General features: G+C 39.5%; 2 protein-coding genes across 5 annotated transcripts in view; both read left to right on the top strand.

Moving 5' to 3' along the window:
- LOC139546792 (zinc finger protein 664-like) overlaps positions 1-13,672 on the top strand; it is a 93,643-nt gene extending 79,971 nt beyond the window's left edge. For both annotated transcript variants that reach the window (XM_071355602.1, XM_071355594.1), the window contains exon 4: positions 11,049-13,672. In XM_071355602.1, the coding sequence (XP_071211703.1) occupies positions 11,049-11,782 (734 nt within the window). In that variant the 3' untranslated portion in view covers positions 11,783-13,672. The remainder of the gene's footprint in view (positions 1-11,048) is intronic.
- The window catches only part of LOC139546522 (zinc finger protein ZFP2-like), a 415,728-nt gene that overhangs the window by 269,697 nt on the left and 131,266 nt on the right, over positions 1-14,765 (top strand). The window lies entirely within an intron of this gene.

Consider the following 14,765-nt stretch of genomic DNA (forward strand, 5'->3'; position numbering starts at 1 on the left):
GTGGACATTCCTGCAGTCAGCATGCCAATTGCACGCTCCCTCTGAGACATCTGTGGCATTGTGTTGTGTGATAAAACTGCACATTTTAGAGTGGCCCCAGCGCAAGGTGTACCTGTGTAATAATCATGCTGTTTAATCAGGTTCTTGAAATGCCACACCTGTCAGGTGAATGGATTATCTTGGCAAAGGAGAAATGTTCACTAACAGGGATATAAACAAATTTGTACACCAAGTTTGAGGTAAATAAGCTTTCATGCGTGTGGAAAAATTCAGGGATATTTTATTTCAGCTCATGAAACATGGGACCAACACTTTACATATTTTATATTTTTAATCTTCCCAAAATATTTCACATTCTTTTTTACTTTACCCAAAATATCGTGACATTAATGATAGTTAAAATGTGTGAACTTCCCCTTATTTTAGGTTTTAAGGAAGTGTGTAGGTCGCATTCTGTATCATACAACTATGAAGGTTACATATTTACAACCACCTGCTTGATAGGAATCCAGCGATGTCTGTCTTGAGTGTCATAGAACTGTTTAGTGTTTTGTGTTCTGACTTATAAAACAGAATGAATAAATAAGTAATGTAAACTGGCAACAGTTCAGTTATTACCAGGAAGCTCTACAACATTTGTTTTAAAATCACACCAAGATAATTTAAAACTATGAAATGTTTGATGGATCTGATTTAGATTAAACCTCATAAGGCAGTTTTATCATGTGGAGATTTCATTCAGGTCTCTCTTTAAATAAACACTGTCTTTGGCAGGAGAAAAAACAAACCCGGAGGAACCAGGGACATCCAAACCAGCAAGACAACACCTCTGCTCCCAGATTGTAAGGAGTTTTACCAAGTTAGGAAGTCTGAAAAGACATGAGAGGACACAACCAGGAGAGAAGTCATACAATTGCGCACAGTGTGGAAAGAGTTTTAACCAGTTAGGAAAGCTGAAAGTTCATGAGCGAATACACACAGGGGAGAAGCTTTTCCATTGCGCCCAGTGTGGAAAGAGTTTTAGCATGTTAGGAAACATGAAATCTCATGAGCGAATACACTCAGGGGAGAAGCCTTACCACTGCTCCCAGTGTGGAACTAGGTTTACCAAATTAGGAAGCCTGAACAGACATCAGAGGACACACACAAGGTCGAAGCCACACCATTGCTCCCAGTGTGGAAAGAGTTTTAACCAGTTAGGAAACATGAGATCTCATGAGCGAATACACACAGGGGAGAAGCCTTTCCATTGCTCCCAGTGTGGAAAGCGTTTTATCCAGTTAGGAAACCTGAAAGCTCATGAGCGAATCCACACTGGGGAGAAACCTTACCACTGTTCCCAGTGTGGAAAGCGTTTTAACCGGTTAGGAAAGCTGAAAGAACACATGAGACTGCACACAGGGGAGAAGCCTTACAAATGCTCAGACTGTGGGAAGACATATTACTCATCACAGTCACTTAAAAGTCATATGAAAATCCACACAGGATAGAATAATTACTTATCCTAGTGTGTAAATTGATATTTCACATCACATTGACTTCATTACTTCTCCTAGTGTGTAAATTGATATTTCACTTCACATTGACGTCATTACTTCTCCTAGTGTGTAATATTGATATTTCACATCACATTGACTTAAAACTTTTTAGGGATAGGGGGCAACATTTTCACTTTGGATGAATAGCGTGCCCAAAGTGAACTGCCTCCTACTCTGTCCCAGATGCTAATATATGCATATTATTATCACTATTGGATAGAAAACCCTCTGAAGTTTCTAAAACTGTTTGAATGATGTCTGTGAGTATAATAGAACTCATATGGCAGGCAAAAACCCAAACGGGAAGTGGGAATTCTGAGGCGGGTCGATTTTCAACTCATCGCCTAATGAAATCCCAGTAAGATATGGATTTGTTTGCACTTCCTACGCCTTCCACTAGATGTCAACAGTCTGTAGAACGTTGAATGAAGCTTCTACTGTGATGTTGAGCCGGATGGGGGCTGTTTGAGTCAGTGGTCTGGCAGAGTGCCAGGTCCTGGTCACACGCATTCCAAATGATATCTACTACGTTCCATTACTTCTACAGACACAAAGGAATTCTCCGGTTGGAATGTTATTTAATATTTAGGATAACAACATCCTAAAGATTGATTCTATAGTTAGTTTGACAAGTTTATTCGACCTGTAATGTAACTTTTTGAAGTTTTCGTCCGACGTTCGCCTGGACCTGCACGAGTGTTTGGATGTGTGTACTAAAAGTAGCTACTTGGACATAAATAATGGACATTATCGAACAAAACAACAATTTATTGTGGAACTAGGATTCCTGGGAGTGCATCCTGATGAAGATCATCAAATGTAAGGGAATATTTATCATGTAATTCCGTATTTCTGTTGACTCCAACATGGTGGAGAAATGTTGTTTATATCTGAGCACCGTCTCAGATTATTGCATGGTGTGCTTTTTCCGTAAAGTTTTTTTTAAATCTGACACAGCGGTTGCATTAAGAACAAGTGTATCTTTAATTCTATGTAAAACATGTATCTTTCATCAAAGTTTATGATGAGTATTTCTGTTATTTGATGTGGCTCTCTGCAATTTCTCCGGATATTTTGGAGGCATTTCTGAACATGGCGCCAATATAAACTGAGATTTTTGGATATAAATATGTACATTATTGAACAAAACATACGTGTATTGTGTAACATGATGTCCTATGAGTGTCATCTGATGAAGATCATCAAAGGTTAGTGATTCATTTTATCTCTATTTCTGCTTTTTGTGACTGGGAAAATGGCTGTGTGTTTTTTTGACTTGGTGGTGATCTAACATAATCATATGTTGTGTTTTCGCTGTAAAGCATTTTTGAAATCAGACACGATGGGTAGATTAACAAGATGTTTATCTTTCATCTGCTGTATTGGACTTGTTAATGTGTGAAAGTTACATATTTCTAAAAAATATTTTTGAATTTCCCGCGGAATGTTGTCGAGGGGTTCCGCTAGCGGAACGTGTGTCCTAGAAAGGTTAAAATTCCTCAGAGAACATACACAGTGCTCCCGTTGTCTTATATTGTTGACTGATAATGTGTTTACTTGTTTTTACCGTATGAAATTAAATGGTACAAGGTATACTCAAACATATATGTGTGTGTTTTTATTAGAAAACATGAATTGAATATGGAGTATGTCAGTTTGAACATAGAGTAGATCAGATTCCATGTGTTTAAATGGTTCTTTTTAAAACTTTGACTGTGTTTGTGTTTATCTGGGTGTCTTTCCTCCAGTACTACAGATATATAGTGATATTTGGATGTGATGCATTTGTTCCATTGTTTACATTTGCACTGTTGGCCCACTGATGATTTAATGACATTAAAATGTTCACTTACTCGCCCACGGATTGCTGTTTCATCATTGTCTAAATGAAGAGTTCCTAGTTCCACTTTCCTGGGGGCATTTACAAACCACTGGTTGAATAAACGTTGTTTCCACGTCATTTCAACAAAATATATCCATGTGATGATGATAGATGTAGAAAACGGATTGGATTTATTTTTCAACCCAACTTGCAACCTAAATCCAATGACAGGTTACATTTTGTGTTGATTTCAACTCAGTTGACAAATCACTAAATAGAAACTAGATGTTGAACTGACGTCTGTGCCCAGTGGGCTGGTTTGAATAAACGGCAGGTGTTGGATCAATATCCACCTTAGTAGCTAATTTTCCACGTAATTTGCGACAGATTTACATGTGAATATTCTAAAATCTGCATAAAACAATATACACATTTTCCCACCAGAAATGTTTCTATCAAACAGATTTATTGCGGATAAAAGGCTTTGCCTGACAAATAAATAACTTTTGCTGTTAAATTCCCATTTTCCAAATGAAAAATACAAGTTAAATGGGTTTTCATCGCATTTTCAACTTCACTGATGGTTTTAAAAACTGTTACGTAAAATAGAAAATGTCCTCTTGTCCCGTGCTGGTAGGCTACATACATGATGAGATTATTATGGATAAGAGAGATATTATTTTATTTGTCAAATGGCAACCAAGCATCAATCATCATGTCACCAGAATAAGACCATCAAAATGTATTGGAAAGGAGCATCAAGCTCATCACATGCAGTTTCACCACCCTGTGAAGTTCATAACTTATTTAATCTGTAGCCTAATAAACTGCATGGGTTCCCAAGTCGTAGAGGGAGGACCACACAACATATCATCACGTGACTCCAAGTTAACTAAGATGTGATGGTTATTATATAAATATTTGCTCATAAAGTAGTTTAAACCTCCGTTTCTCACTTAGGCATTTTTACTGACACAAAAAGCTCCCACCACGTAAAACAAACTAACAAATTGTCTGTCTGCATTTATAAAAGTGTACAGCATATCCTGTTTCCATAAACTCCTATAGCAACAATACACTGCAGCTTTGACGTCAAGAAGAGATTGGGCTGATGGGTGTTGGTGCTACTATACAGGTAAGGCTGTCCAATATGAATGTTCAATACACACAATAGATTGATCGGTAGCCAGTTAGCTAGCTGCTACAGTCCAATATGAATGTTCAATACACACAATAGGTTGATCGGTAGCCAGTTAGCTAGCTGCTACAGTCCAATATGAATGTTCAATACACACAATAGGTTGATCGGTAGCCAGTTAGCTGTGCTGCTACAGTCCAATATGAATGTTCAATACACACAATAGGTTAATCGGTAGCCAGATAGCTAGCTGCTACAGTCCAATATGAATGTTCAATACACACAATAGGTTGATCAGTAGCCAGTTAGCTAGCTGCTACAGTCCAATATGAATGTTCAATACACACAATAGGTTGACTGGGGAGGTGATGTACCACAGTCAAAGTCCTGCAATAAGAGCTAAGATGCTAATATTTGTGTAAACTATACATAGTTGTGTTCTGTGGTTGTCAGTGAGTTGGCTGATATCCCATTTAATGAGGTCACTCCACAGTTAAGGCTGTACAGTGACTATACAAAGTCTACACTCTACACTTTGTGTTAGTAGCTGATGACAGAAGTGACAGCCTGGACACACATCAAAGTTTGACGCCGTCAGTGTTGTTGAGCAGAGAATCAACCAGATTGATTCACAGTCAGTGTTGTTGAGCAGAGAATCAACCAGATTGATTCACAGTCAGTGTTGTTGAGCAGAGAATCAACCAGATTGATTCACAGTCAGTGTTGTTGAGCAGAGAATCAACCAGATTGATTCACAGTCAGTGTTGTTGAGCAGAGAATCAACCAGAGAATCAACCAGGTTGTCCATGTTGAAGTTATTCAGGTGCAAAATACATTTTATTTGTTTAATTCTGTTTTATTAAATTAGAAAATGTACTCTGAAAGAGAACAAGCACATCTGTGAGCGTTATGCATTATAACATCGATTGACTAAATGATGACGTTGACAGCTTTGTAGTAAAACCATTCCAATTCAATTCCAGTCAATTCAGGAAGTTAACCAAATCACAATTCCACATTTTCCTCATTGAAAACCATAGAAGAGAATTTGAATTTTCAGTTTACTTCCTGAATTTACTGGAATATTCAAAAATTGATTAAATTGGGAGGTTTTCCTTATGAATCTGCACAACAACACCCTATAATGACGAAGCAAAAACAGGATTTTAGAAATGTTTGCAAATGCATTTTAAAAATAAAACTGAAATATCACATTTAAATAAGTATTCAGAACCTTTACTCAGTACTTTGTTGAAGCACCTTTGGCAGCGATTACAGCCTCAAGCCGCCTTGGGTATGGAGTTTCTCCCATTCTTCTCTGCAGATCCTCTCAGATCTGTCAGGTTGGATGGGGAGCGTCGCTGCGCAGCTATTTTCAGGATTTCTTCAGAGTTGTTCGATCGGGTTTAAATCCGGGCTCTGGCTGGGCCATTCAAGGACATTCAGAGACTTTTCCCAAAGCCACTTCTATGTTTTTCTACTGTGTGCTTAGGGTTGTTTTCCTGTTGGAAGGTGAACCTTTGCCCCAGTCTGGGGTCCTGAGTGCTCTTGAGCAGGTTTTCATCAATTATCTCTCTGTACTTTGCTCCGTTCATCTTTCCCTCGATCCTGACTAGTCTCCCAGTCCCTGCTACTGAGAAGTGGCTTCCGTCTGGCCACTCTACCAAAAAGGCCAAATTGGTGGAGTGGTGCAGAGATGGTTGTCCTTCTGGAAGGTTCTCCAATCTCCACAGAGGAACTCTTGAGCCCTGTCAGAGGGACCATTGGATTCTTGGTAACCTCCCTGGCCAAGGCCCTTCTCCCCCAATTGTTCAGTTTGGCCGGGCGGCCAGCAATAGGAAGAGTCTTGGTGGTTTCAAACTTCCTAACTTTCCATTTATTAAGAATGATGGCGGCCACTGTGTTCTTTGGGACCTTCAATGCTGCAGAAATGCCTTGGTCCACTTCCCCAATTCTGTGCCGTCACACAATCCTGTCTCGAAAAGAATATATCACATCAAATATAGGCTACTTAAAGTTCATTAGAGAACAGGCATACTGCTTGTACACTTGTCTCATGTTTTTCTACAAAAATATAATTGTGCTTTTGGTCATTAAGCCTCATTAAATCAAACTGTATAAAGCTGTATGTTTTTTATTTCAACACCTGCTCCTAAGCTGTACCTCAGTATATTACTGGTACCCCTGTATATAGCCTCCACATTGACTCTGTACTGGTACCCCCTGTATATAGCCTCCACATTGACTCTGTACTGGTACCCCCTGTATATAGCCTCCACATTGACTCTGTACTGGTACCTCCTGTATATAGCCTCCACATTGACTCTGTACTGGTACCTCCTGTATATAGCCTCCACATTAACTCTGTACTGGTACCCCCTGTATATAGCCTCCACATTGACTCTGTACTGGTACCCCCTGTATATAGCCTCCACATTGACTCTGTACCGGTACCCCCTGTATATAGCCTCCACGTTGACTCTGTACCGGTACCCCCTGTATATAGCCTCCACACTGACTCTGTACCGGTACCTCCTGTATATAGCCTCCACATTGACTCTGTACCAGTACCTCCTGTATATAGCCTCCACATTGACTCTGTACTGGTACCCCCTGTATATAGCCTCTATATTGACTCTGTACCGGTACCCCCTGTATATAGCCTCCACGTTGACTCTGTACAGGTACCCTCTGTATTTAGCCTCCACATTGACTCTGTACTGGTACCCCCTGTATATAGCCTCCACGTTGACTCTGTACTGGTACCCCTTGTATATAGTCTCCACATTGACTCTGTACCGGTACCCCCTGTATATAGCCTCCACATTGACTCTGTACCGTTATCCCCTATATATAGCCTCCACATTGACTCTGTACTGGTACCTCCTGTATATAGCCTCCACATTGACTCTGTACCGGTACCCCCTGTATATAGCCTCCACATTGACTCTGTACTGGTACCCCATGTATATAGCCTCCACATTAACTCTGTACTGGTACCCCCTGTATATAGCCTCCACATTGACTCTGTACTGGTACCCCCTGTATATAGCCTCCACATTGACTCTGTACTGGTACCCCCTGTATATAGCCTCCACATTGACTCTGTACCGGTACCCCCTGTATATAGCTCCACATTAACTCTGTACTGGTACCCCATGTATATAGCCTCCACATTGACTCTGTACCGCTACCCCCTGTATATAGCCTCCACATTGACTCTGTACCGGTACCCCCTGTATATAGCCTCCACATTGACTCTGTACCGGTACCCCCTCTATATAGCCTCCACATTGACTCTGTACTGGTACCCCCTGTATATAGCCTCCACATTGACTCTGTACTGGTACCCCCTGTATATAGCTTCCACATTGACTCTGTACTGGTACCCCCTGTATATAGCCTCCACATTGACTCTGTACTGGTACCCCCTGTATATAGCCTCCACATTAACTATGTACTGGTACCCCATGTATATAGCCTCCACATTAACTCTGTACTGGTACCCCCTGTATATAGCCTCCACATTAACTCTGTACTGGTACCCTCTGTATATAGCCTCCACATTAACTCTGTACTGGTACCCTCTGTATATAGCCTCCACATTGACTCTGTACAGGTACCTCCTGTATTCTTTATTGTGTTACTTTTTTTTCTTTCGTTTATTTACTAAATATTTTCTTAACTCTTATTTTACTTAAATCTGCATTGTTGGTTAAGGGCTTGTAAGTAAGCAATTCACAGTAAGGTTGTATTCAGCATTTCATGGTAAGGTCTACTACACCTGTTGTAATCAGCGCATGTGGCAAATAACAATTTATTTGAACTAAATATGGAGTATGTCAGTTTCAGTTTAGATGTAATTATATTTAGTATACTTTTATCACCAAATAATAATTGATTAAAACATACTACTTTGCATCCTCCTCTGGTTACATTGACTTCAATACAAAACCTAGGAGGATCCTCAAGGCTTCCATAGACTTATTATTACTTTGAAGAATCTCAAATATAAAATATATACAGTGAGGGGGGGAAAAAAACTCCCTTTAAGAGAGTGCTTCTGTGGACAGGTGTCCTTTATACAGGTAACAAGCTGAGATTAGGAGCACTGCCTTTAAGAGTGTGCTCCTAATCTCAGCTCGTTACCTGTATAAAAGACGCCTGGGAGCCAGAAATCTTTCTGATTGAGAGGGGGTCAAATACTTATTTCCCTCATTAAAATGCAAATCAATTTATAACATTTTTGACATGCGTTTTTCTGGATTTTTTTGTTGTTATTCTGTCTCTCACTGTTCAAATAAACCTACCATTAAAATTATAGACTGATCATTTCTTTGTCAGTGGGCAAACGTACAAAATCAGCAGGGGATCAAATACTTTTTTCCCCTCACTGTATTTGGTTATACAATTTCAACAACTTACAGTTCATATAAGGAAATCAGTCAATGTAAATAAATTCATTAGGCCCTAATCTATGGACTTCACATTACTGGGGAGGGGAACAGCCATGGGTGGGCCTGGGAGGGCATAAGCCCACCCACTTGGAAGACAGGCCTACCCGCTGGGGAGCCAAGACCAGCCCAGACAATGAAGCTGTCCGGGTGGCAGGTCTAAGACAATGTGGAGGTCCTGGACTGGCGTGGTTATATGCGGTCTGCGGTTGTGAAGCCGGTTGGATGCCAAATTCTCTATAATGAATTGAATGTTAATTTCTCTACCATAAGCTGCCTAAGCTTATGGTAGAGAAATAAACATAAAATTCTCTGGAAACTGCTCCAGTGGAAATTCCTGCAGTCAGCATGCCAATTGCACGCTCCCTCTGAGACATCTGCTGCAGAGGATAAGTTCATTATTCAAATTGCAGCACAAATAACTGCTTCACAGAGTAGAAGACATCAACATGTTCAGAGGAGACTGCGTGAATCAGGCCTTCAATGTCGAATTGCTGCGAAGAAACCACTACTCAAGGACACCAATAATAAGAAGAGACTTGCTTGGGCCAAGAAACATGAGCAATGGACATTAGATCTGTCCTTTGGTCTGAGTCCAAATTTAAGATTTTCGGGTCCAACCGGCGTGTCTTTGTGAGACACAGAGTAGGTGAACGGATCATCTCTGCATGTGTGGTTCCCACCATGAAGCATGGAGGAGGTGGAGTGGGGGTACTTTGCTGGTCACACTGTCTGTGATTTATTTAGAATTCAAGGCACACTTAACCAGCATGGCTACCACAGCATTCTGCAGTGATACACCATCCCATCTGGTTTGGGCTTAGTGGGCCTATCATTTGTTTTTCAACAAGACAATAACCCAACATACCTCGAGGCTGTGTAAGGGATATTTGACCAAGAAGGAGAGTGATGGAGTGCTGCATAAGATGACCTGGCCTCCACAATCACCCGACCTCAACCCAGTTGAGATGGTTTGGGTTGAGTTGGACCGCAGAGTGAAGGAAAAGCAACCAACAAATGCTCAGCATATGTGGGAACACCTACAAGACTGTTGGAAAAGCTTTCCAGGTGAAGCTGGTTGAGAGAATGCCAAGCTGTCATCAAGGCAAAGGGTGGCTACTTTGAAGAATCTAATATATATTTAGATTTGTTTAACACATTTTTTGGTTACTACATGATTCCATATGTGTTTTTTCATAGTTTTGATGTCTTCACTATTATTCCTCAATGTACAAAATAGTAAAAATAATGAAAAACCCTTGAATGTGTAGGTGTCCAAACTTTTGACTGGTACTGTACATTAAATTCCCTGGCAACAGCTCCAGTGGACATTCCTGCAGTCAGCATGCCAATTGCACGCTCCCTCTGAGACATCTGTGGCATTGTGTTGTGTGATAAAACTGCACATTTTAGAGTGGCCCCAGCGCAAGGTGTACCTGTGTAATAATCATGCTGTTTAATCAGGTTCTTGAAATGCCACACCTGTCAGGTGAATGGATTATCTTGGCAAAGGAGAAATGTTCACTAACAGGGATATAAACAAATTTGTACACCAAGTTTGAGGTAAATAAGCTTTCATGCGTGTGGAAAAATTCAGGGATATTTTATTTCAGCTCATGAAACATGGGACCAACACTTTACATATTTTATATTTTTAATCTTCCCAAAATATTTCACATTCTTTTTTACTTTACCCAAAATATCGTGACATTAATGATAGTTAAAATGTGTGAACTTCCCCTTATTTTAGGTTTTAAGGAAGTGTGTAGGTCGCATTCTGTATCATACAACTATGAAGGTTATACATTTACAACCACCTGCTTGATAGGAATCCAGCGATGTGTCTTGAGTGTCATAGAACTGTTTAGTGTTTTGTGTTCTGACTTATAAAACAGAATGAATAAATAAGTAATGTAAACTGGCAACAGTTCAGTTATTACCAGGAAGCTCTACAACATTTGTTTTAAAATCACACCAAGATAATTTAAAACTATGAAATGTTTGATGGATCTGATTTAGATTAAACCTCATAAGGCAGTTTTATCATGTGGAGATTTCATTCAGGTCTCTCTTTAAATAAACACTGTCTTTGGCAGGAGGAAAACCAAACTTGGAGGAACCGGAGACGTCCAAACCAGCAAGACAACACCTCTGCTCCCAGATTGTAAGGAGTTTTACCAAGTTAGGAAGTCTGAAAAGACATGAGAGGAAACACACAGCAGAGAAGCTATACCATTGTGCCCAGTGTGGAAAGAGTTTTAACCAGTTAGGAAAACTGAAAGTTCATGAGCGAATACACACAGGGGAGAAGCCATACCATTGCGCCCAGTGTGGAAAGAGTTTTAGCATGTTAGGAAACATGAAAGCTCATGAGCAAATACACACAGGGGATAAGCCTTACCACTGCTCCCAGTGTGGAACTAGGTTTACCAGGTTAGGAAGCCTGAAAAGACATCAGAGGACACACACAAGGTCGAAGCCACACCATTGCTCCCAGTGTGGAAAGAGTTTTAACCAGTTAGGAAACATGAGATCTCATGAGCGAATACACACAGGGGAGAAGCCTTACTGCTGCTCCCAGTGTGGAAAGCGTTTTATCCAGTTAGGAAACCTGAAAGCTCATGAGCGAATACACACCGGGGAGAAACCTTACCACTGTTCCCAGTGTGGAAAGCGTTTTAACCGGTTAGGAAAGCTGAAAGAACACATGAGACTGCACACAGGGGAGAAGCCTTTCAAATGCTCAGACTGTGGGAAGACATATTACTCATCACAGTCACTTAAAAGTCATGTGAGAATCCACACAGGAGAGAATAATTACTTATCCTAGTGTGTAAATTGATATTTCACATCACATTGACTTCATTACTTCTCCTAGTGTGTAAATTGATATTTCACTTCACATTGACGTCATTACTTCTCCTAGTGTGTAATATTGATATTTCACATCACATTGACTTAAAACTTTTTAGGGATAGGGGGCAACATTTTCACTTTGGATGAATAGCGTGCCCAAAGTGAACTGCCTCCTACTCTGTCCCAGATGCTAATATATGCATATTATTATCACTATTGGATAGAAAACCCTCTGAAGTTTCTAAAACTGTTTGAATGATGTCTGTGAGTATAATAGAACTCATATGGCAGGCAAAAACCCAAACGGGAAGTGGGAATTCTGAGGCGGGTCGATTTTCAACTCATCGCCTAATGAAATCCCAGTAAGATATGGATTTGTTTGCACTTCCTACGCCTTCCACTAGATGTCAACAGTCTGTAGAACGTTGAATGAAGCTTCTACTGTGATGTTGAGCCGGATGGGGGCTGTTTGAGTCAGTGGTCTGGCAGAGTGCCAGGTCCTGGTCACACGCATTCCAAATGATATCTACTACGTTCCATTACTTCTACAGACACAAAGGAATTCTCCGGTTGGAATGTTATTTAATATTTAGGATAACAACATCCTAAAGATTGATTCTATAGTTAGTTTGACAAGTTTATTCGACCTGTAATGTAACTTTTTGAAGTTTTCGTCCGACGTTCGCCTGGACCTGCACGAGTGTTTGGATGTGTGTACTAAAAGTAGCTACTTGGACATAAATAATGGACATTATCGAACAAAACAACAATTTATTGTGGAACTAGGATTCCTGGGAGTGCATCCTGATGAAGATCATCAAATGTAAGGGAATATTTATCATGTAATTCCGTATTTCTGTTGACTCCAACATGGTGGAGAAATGTTGTTTATATCTGAGCACCGTCTCAGATTATTGCATGGTGTGCTTTTTCCGTAAAGTTTTTTTTAAATCTGACACAGCGGTTGCATTAAGAACAAGTGTATCTTTAATTCTATGTAAAACATGTATCTTTCATCAAAGTTTATGATGAGTATTTCTGTTATTTGATGTGGCTCTCTGCAATTTCTCCGGATATTTTGGAGGCATTTCTGAACATGGCGCCAATATAAACTGAGATTTTTGGATATAAATATGTACATTATTGAACAAAACATACGTGTATTGTGTAACATGATGTCCTATGAGTGTCATCTGATGAAGATCATCAAAGGTTAGTGATTCATTTTATCTCTATTTCTGCTTTTTGTGACTGGGAAAATGGCTGTGTGTTTTTTTGACTTGGTGGTGATCTAACATAATCATATGTTGTGTTTTCGCTGTAAAGCATTTTTGAAATCAGACACGATGGGTAGATTAACAAGATGTTTATCTTTCATCTGCTGTATTGGACTTGTTAATGTGTGAAAGTTACATATTTCGAAAAAATATTTTTGAATTTCCCGCGGAATGTTGTCGAGGGGTTCCGCTAGCGGAACGTGTGTCCTAGAAAGGTTAAAATTCCTCAGAGAACATACACAGTGCTCCCGTTGTCTTATATTGTTGACTGATAATGTGTTTACTTGTTTTTACCGTATGAAATTAAATGGTACAAGGTATACTCAAACATATATGTGTGTGTTTTTATTAGAAAACATGAATTGAATATGGAGTATGTCAGTTTGAACATAGAGTAGATCAGATTCCATGTGTTTAAATGGTTCTTTTTAAAACTTTGACTGTGTTTGTGTTTATCTGGGTGTCTTTCCTCCAGTACTACAGATATATAGTGATATTTGGATGTGATGCATTTGTTCCATTGTTTACATTTGCACTGTTGGCCCACTGATGATTTAATGACATTAAAATGTTCACTTACTCGCCCACGGATTGCTGTTTCATCATTGTCTAAATGAAGAGTTCCTAGTTCCACTTTCCTGGGGGCATTTACAAACCACTGGTTGAATAAACGTTGTTTCCACGTCATTTCAACAAAATATATCCATGTGATGATGATAGATGTAGAAAACGGATTGGATTTATTTTTCAACCCAACTTGCAACCTAAATCCAATGACAGGTTACATTTTGTGTTGATTTCAACTCAGTTGACAAATCACTAAATAGAAACTAGATGTTGAACTGACGTCTGTGCCCAGTGGGCTGGTTTGAATAAACGGCAGGTGTTGGATCAATATCCACCTTAGTAGCTAATTTTCCACGTAATTTGCGACAGATTTACATGTGAATATTCTAAAATCTGCATAAAACAATATACACATTTTCCCACCAGAAATGTTTCTATCAAACAGATTTATTGCGGATAAAAGGCTTTGCCTGACAAATAAATAACTTTTGCTGTTAAATTCCCATTTTCCAAATGAAAAATACAAGTTAAATGGGTTTTCATCGCATTTTCAACTTCACTGATGGTTTTAAAAACTGTTACGTAAAATAGAAAATGTCCTCTTGTCCCGTGCTGGTAGGCTACATACATGATGAGATTATTATGGATAAGAGAGATATTATTTTATTTGTCAAATGGCAACCAAGCATCAATCATCATGTCACCAGAATAAGACCATCAAAATGTATTGGAAAGGAGCATCAAGCTCATCACATGCAGTTTCACCACCCTGTGAAGTTCATAACTTATTTAATCTGTAGCCTAATAAACTGCATGGGTTCCCAAGTCGTAGAGGGAGGACCACACAACATATCATCACGTGACTCCAAGTTAACTAAGATGTGATGGTTATTATATAAATATTTGCTCATAAAGTAGTTTAAACCTCCGTTTCTCACTTAGGCATTTTTACTGACACAAAAAGCTCCCACCACGTAAAACAAACTAACAAATTGTCTGTCTGCATTTATAAAAGTGTACAGCATATCCTGTTTCCATAAACTCCTATAGCAACAATACACTGCAGCTTTGACGTCAAGATGAGAATGGGCTGATGGTTGGTGGTGCTTCTAT

Source organism: Salvelinus alpinus, chromosome 2 (genome assembly GCF_045679555.1).
Source record: "Salvelinus alpinus chromosome 2, SLU_Salpinus.1, whole genome shotgun sequence".
Classification (NCBI taxonomy): Eukaryota; Metazoa; Chordata; class Actinopteri; order Salmoniformes; family Salmonidae; genus Salvelinus; species Salvelinus alpinus.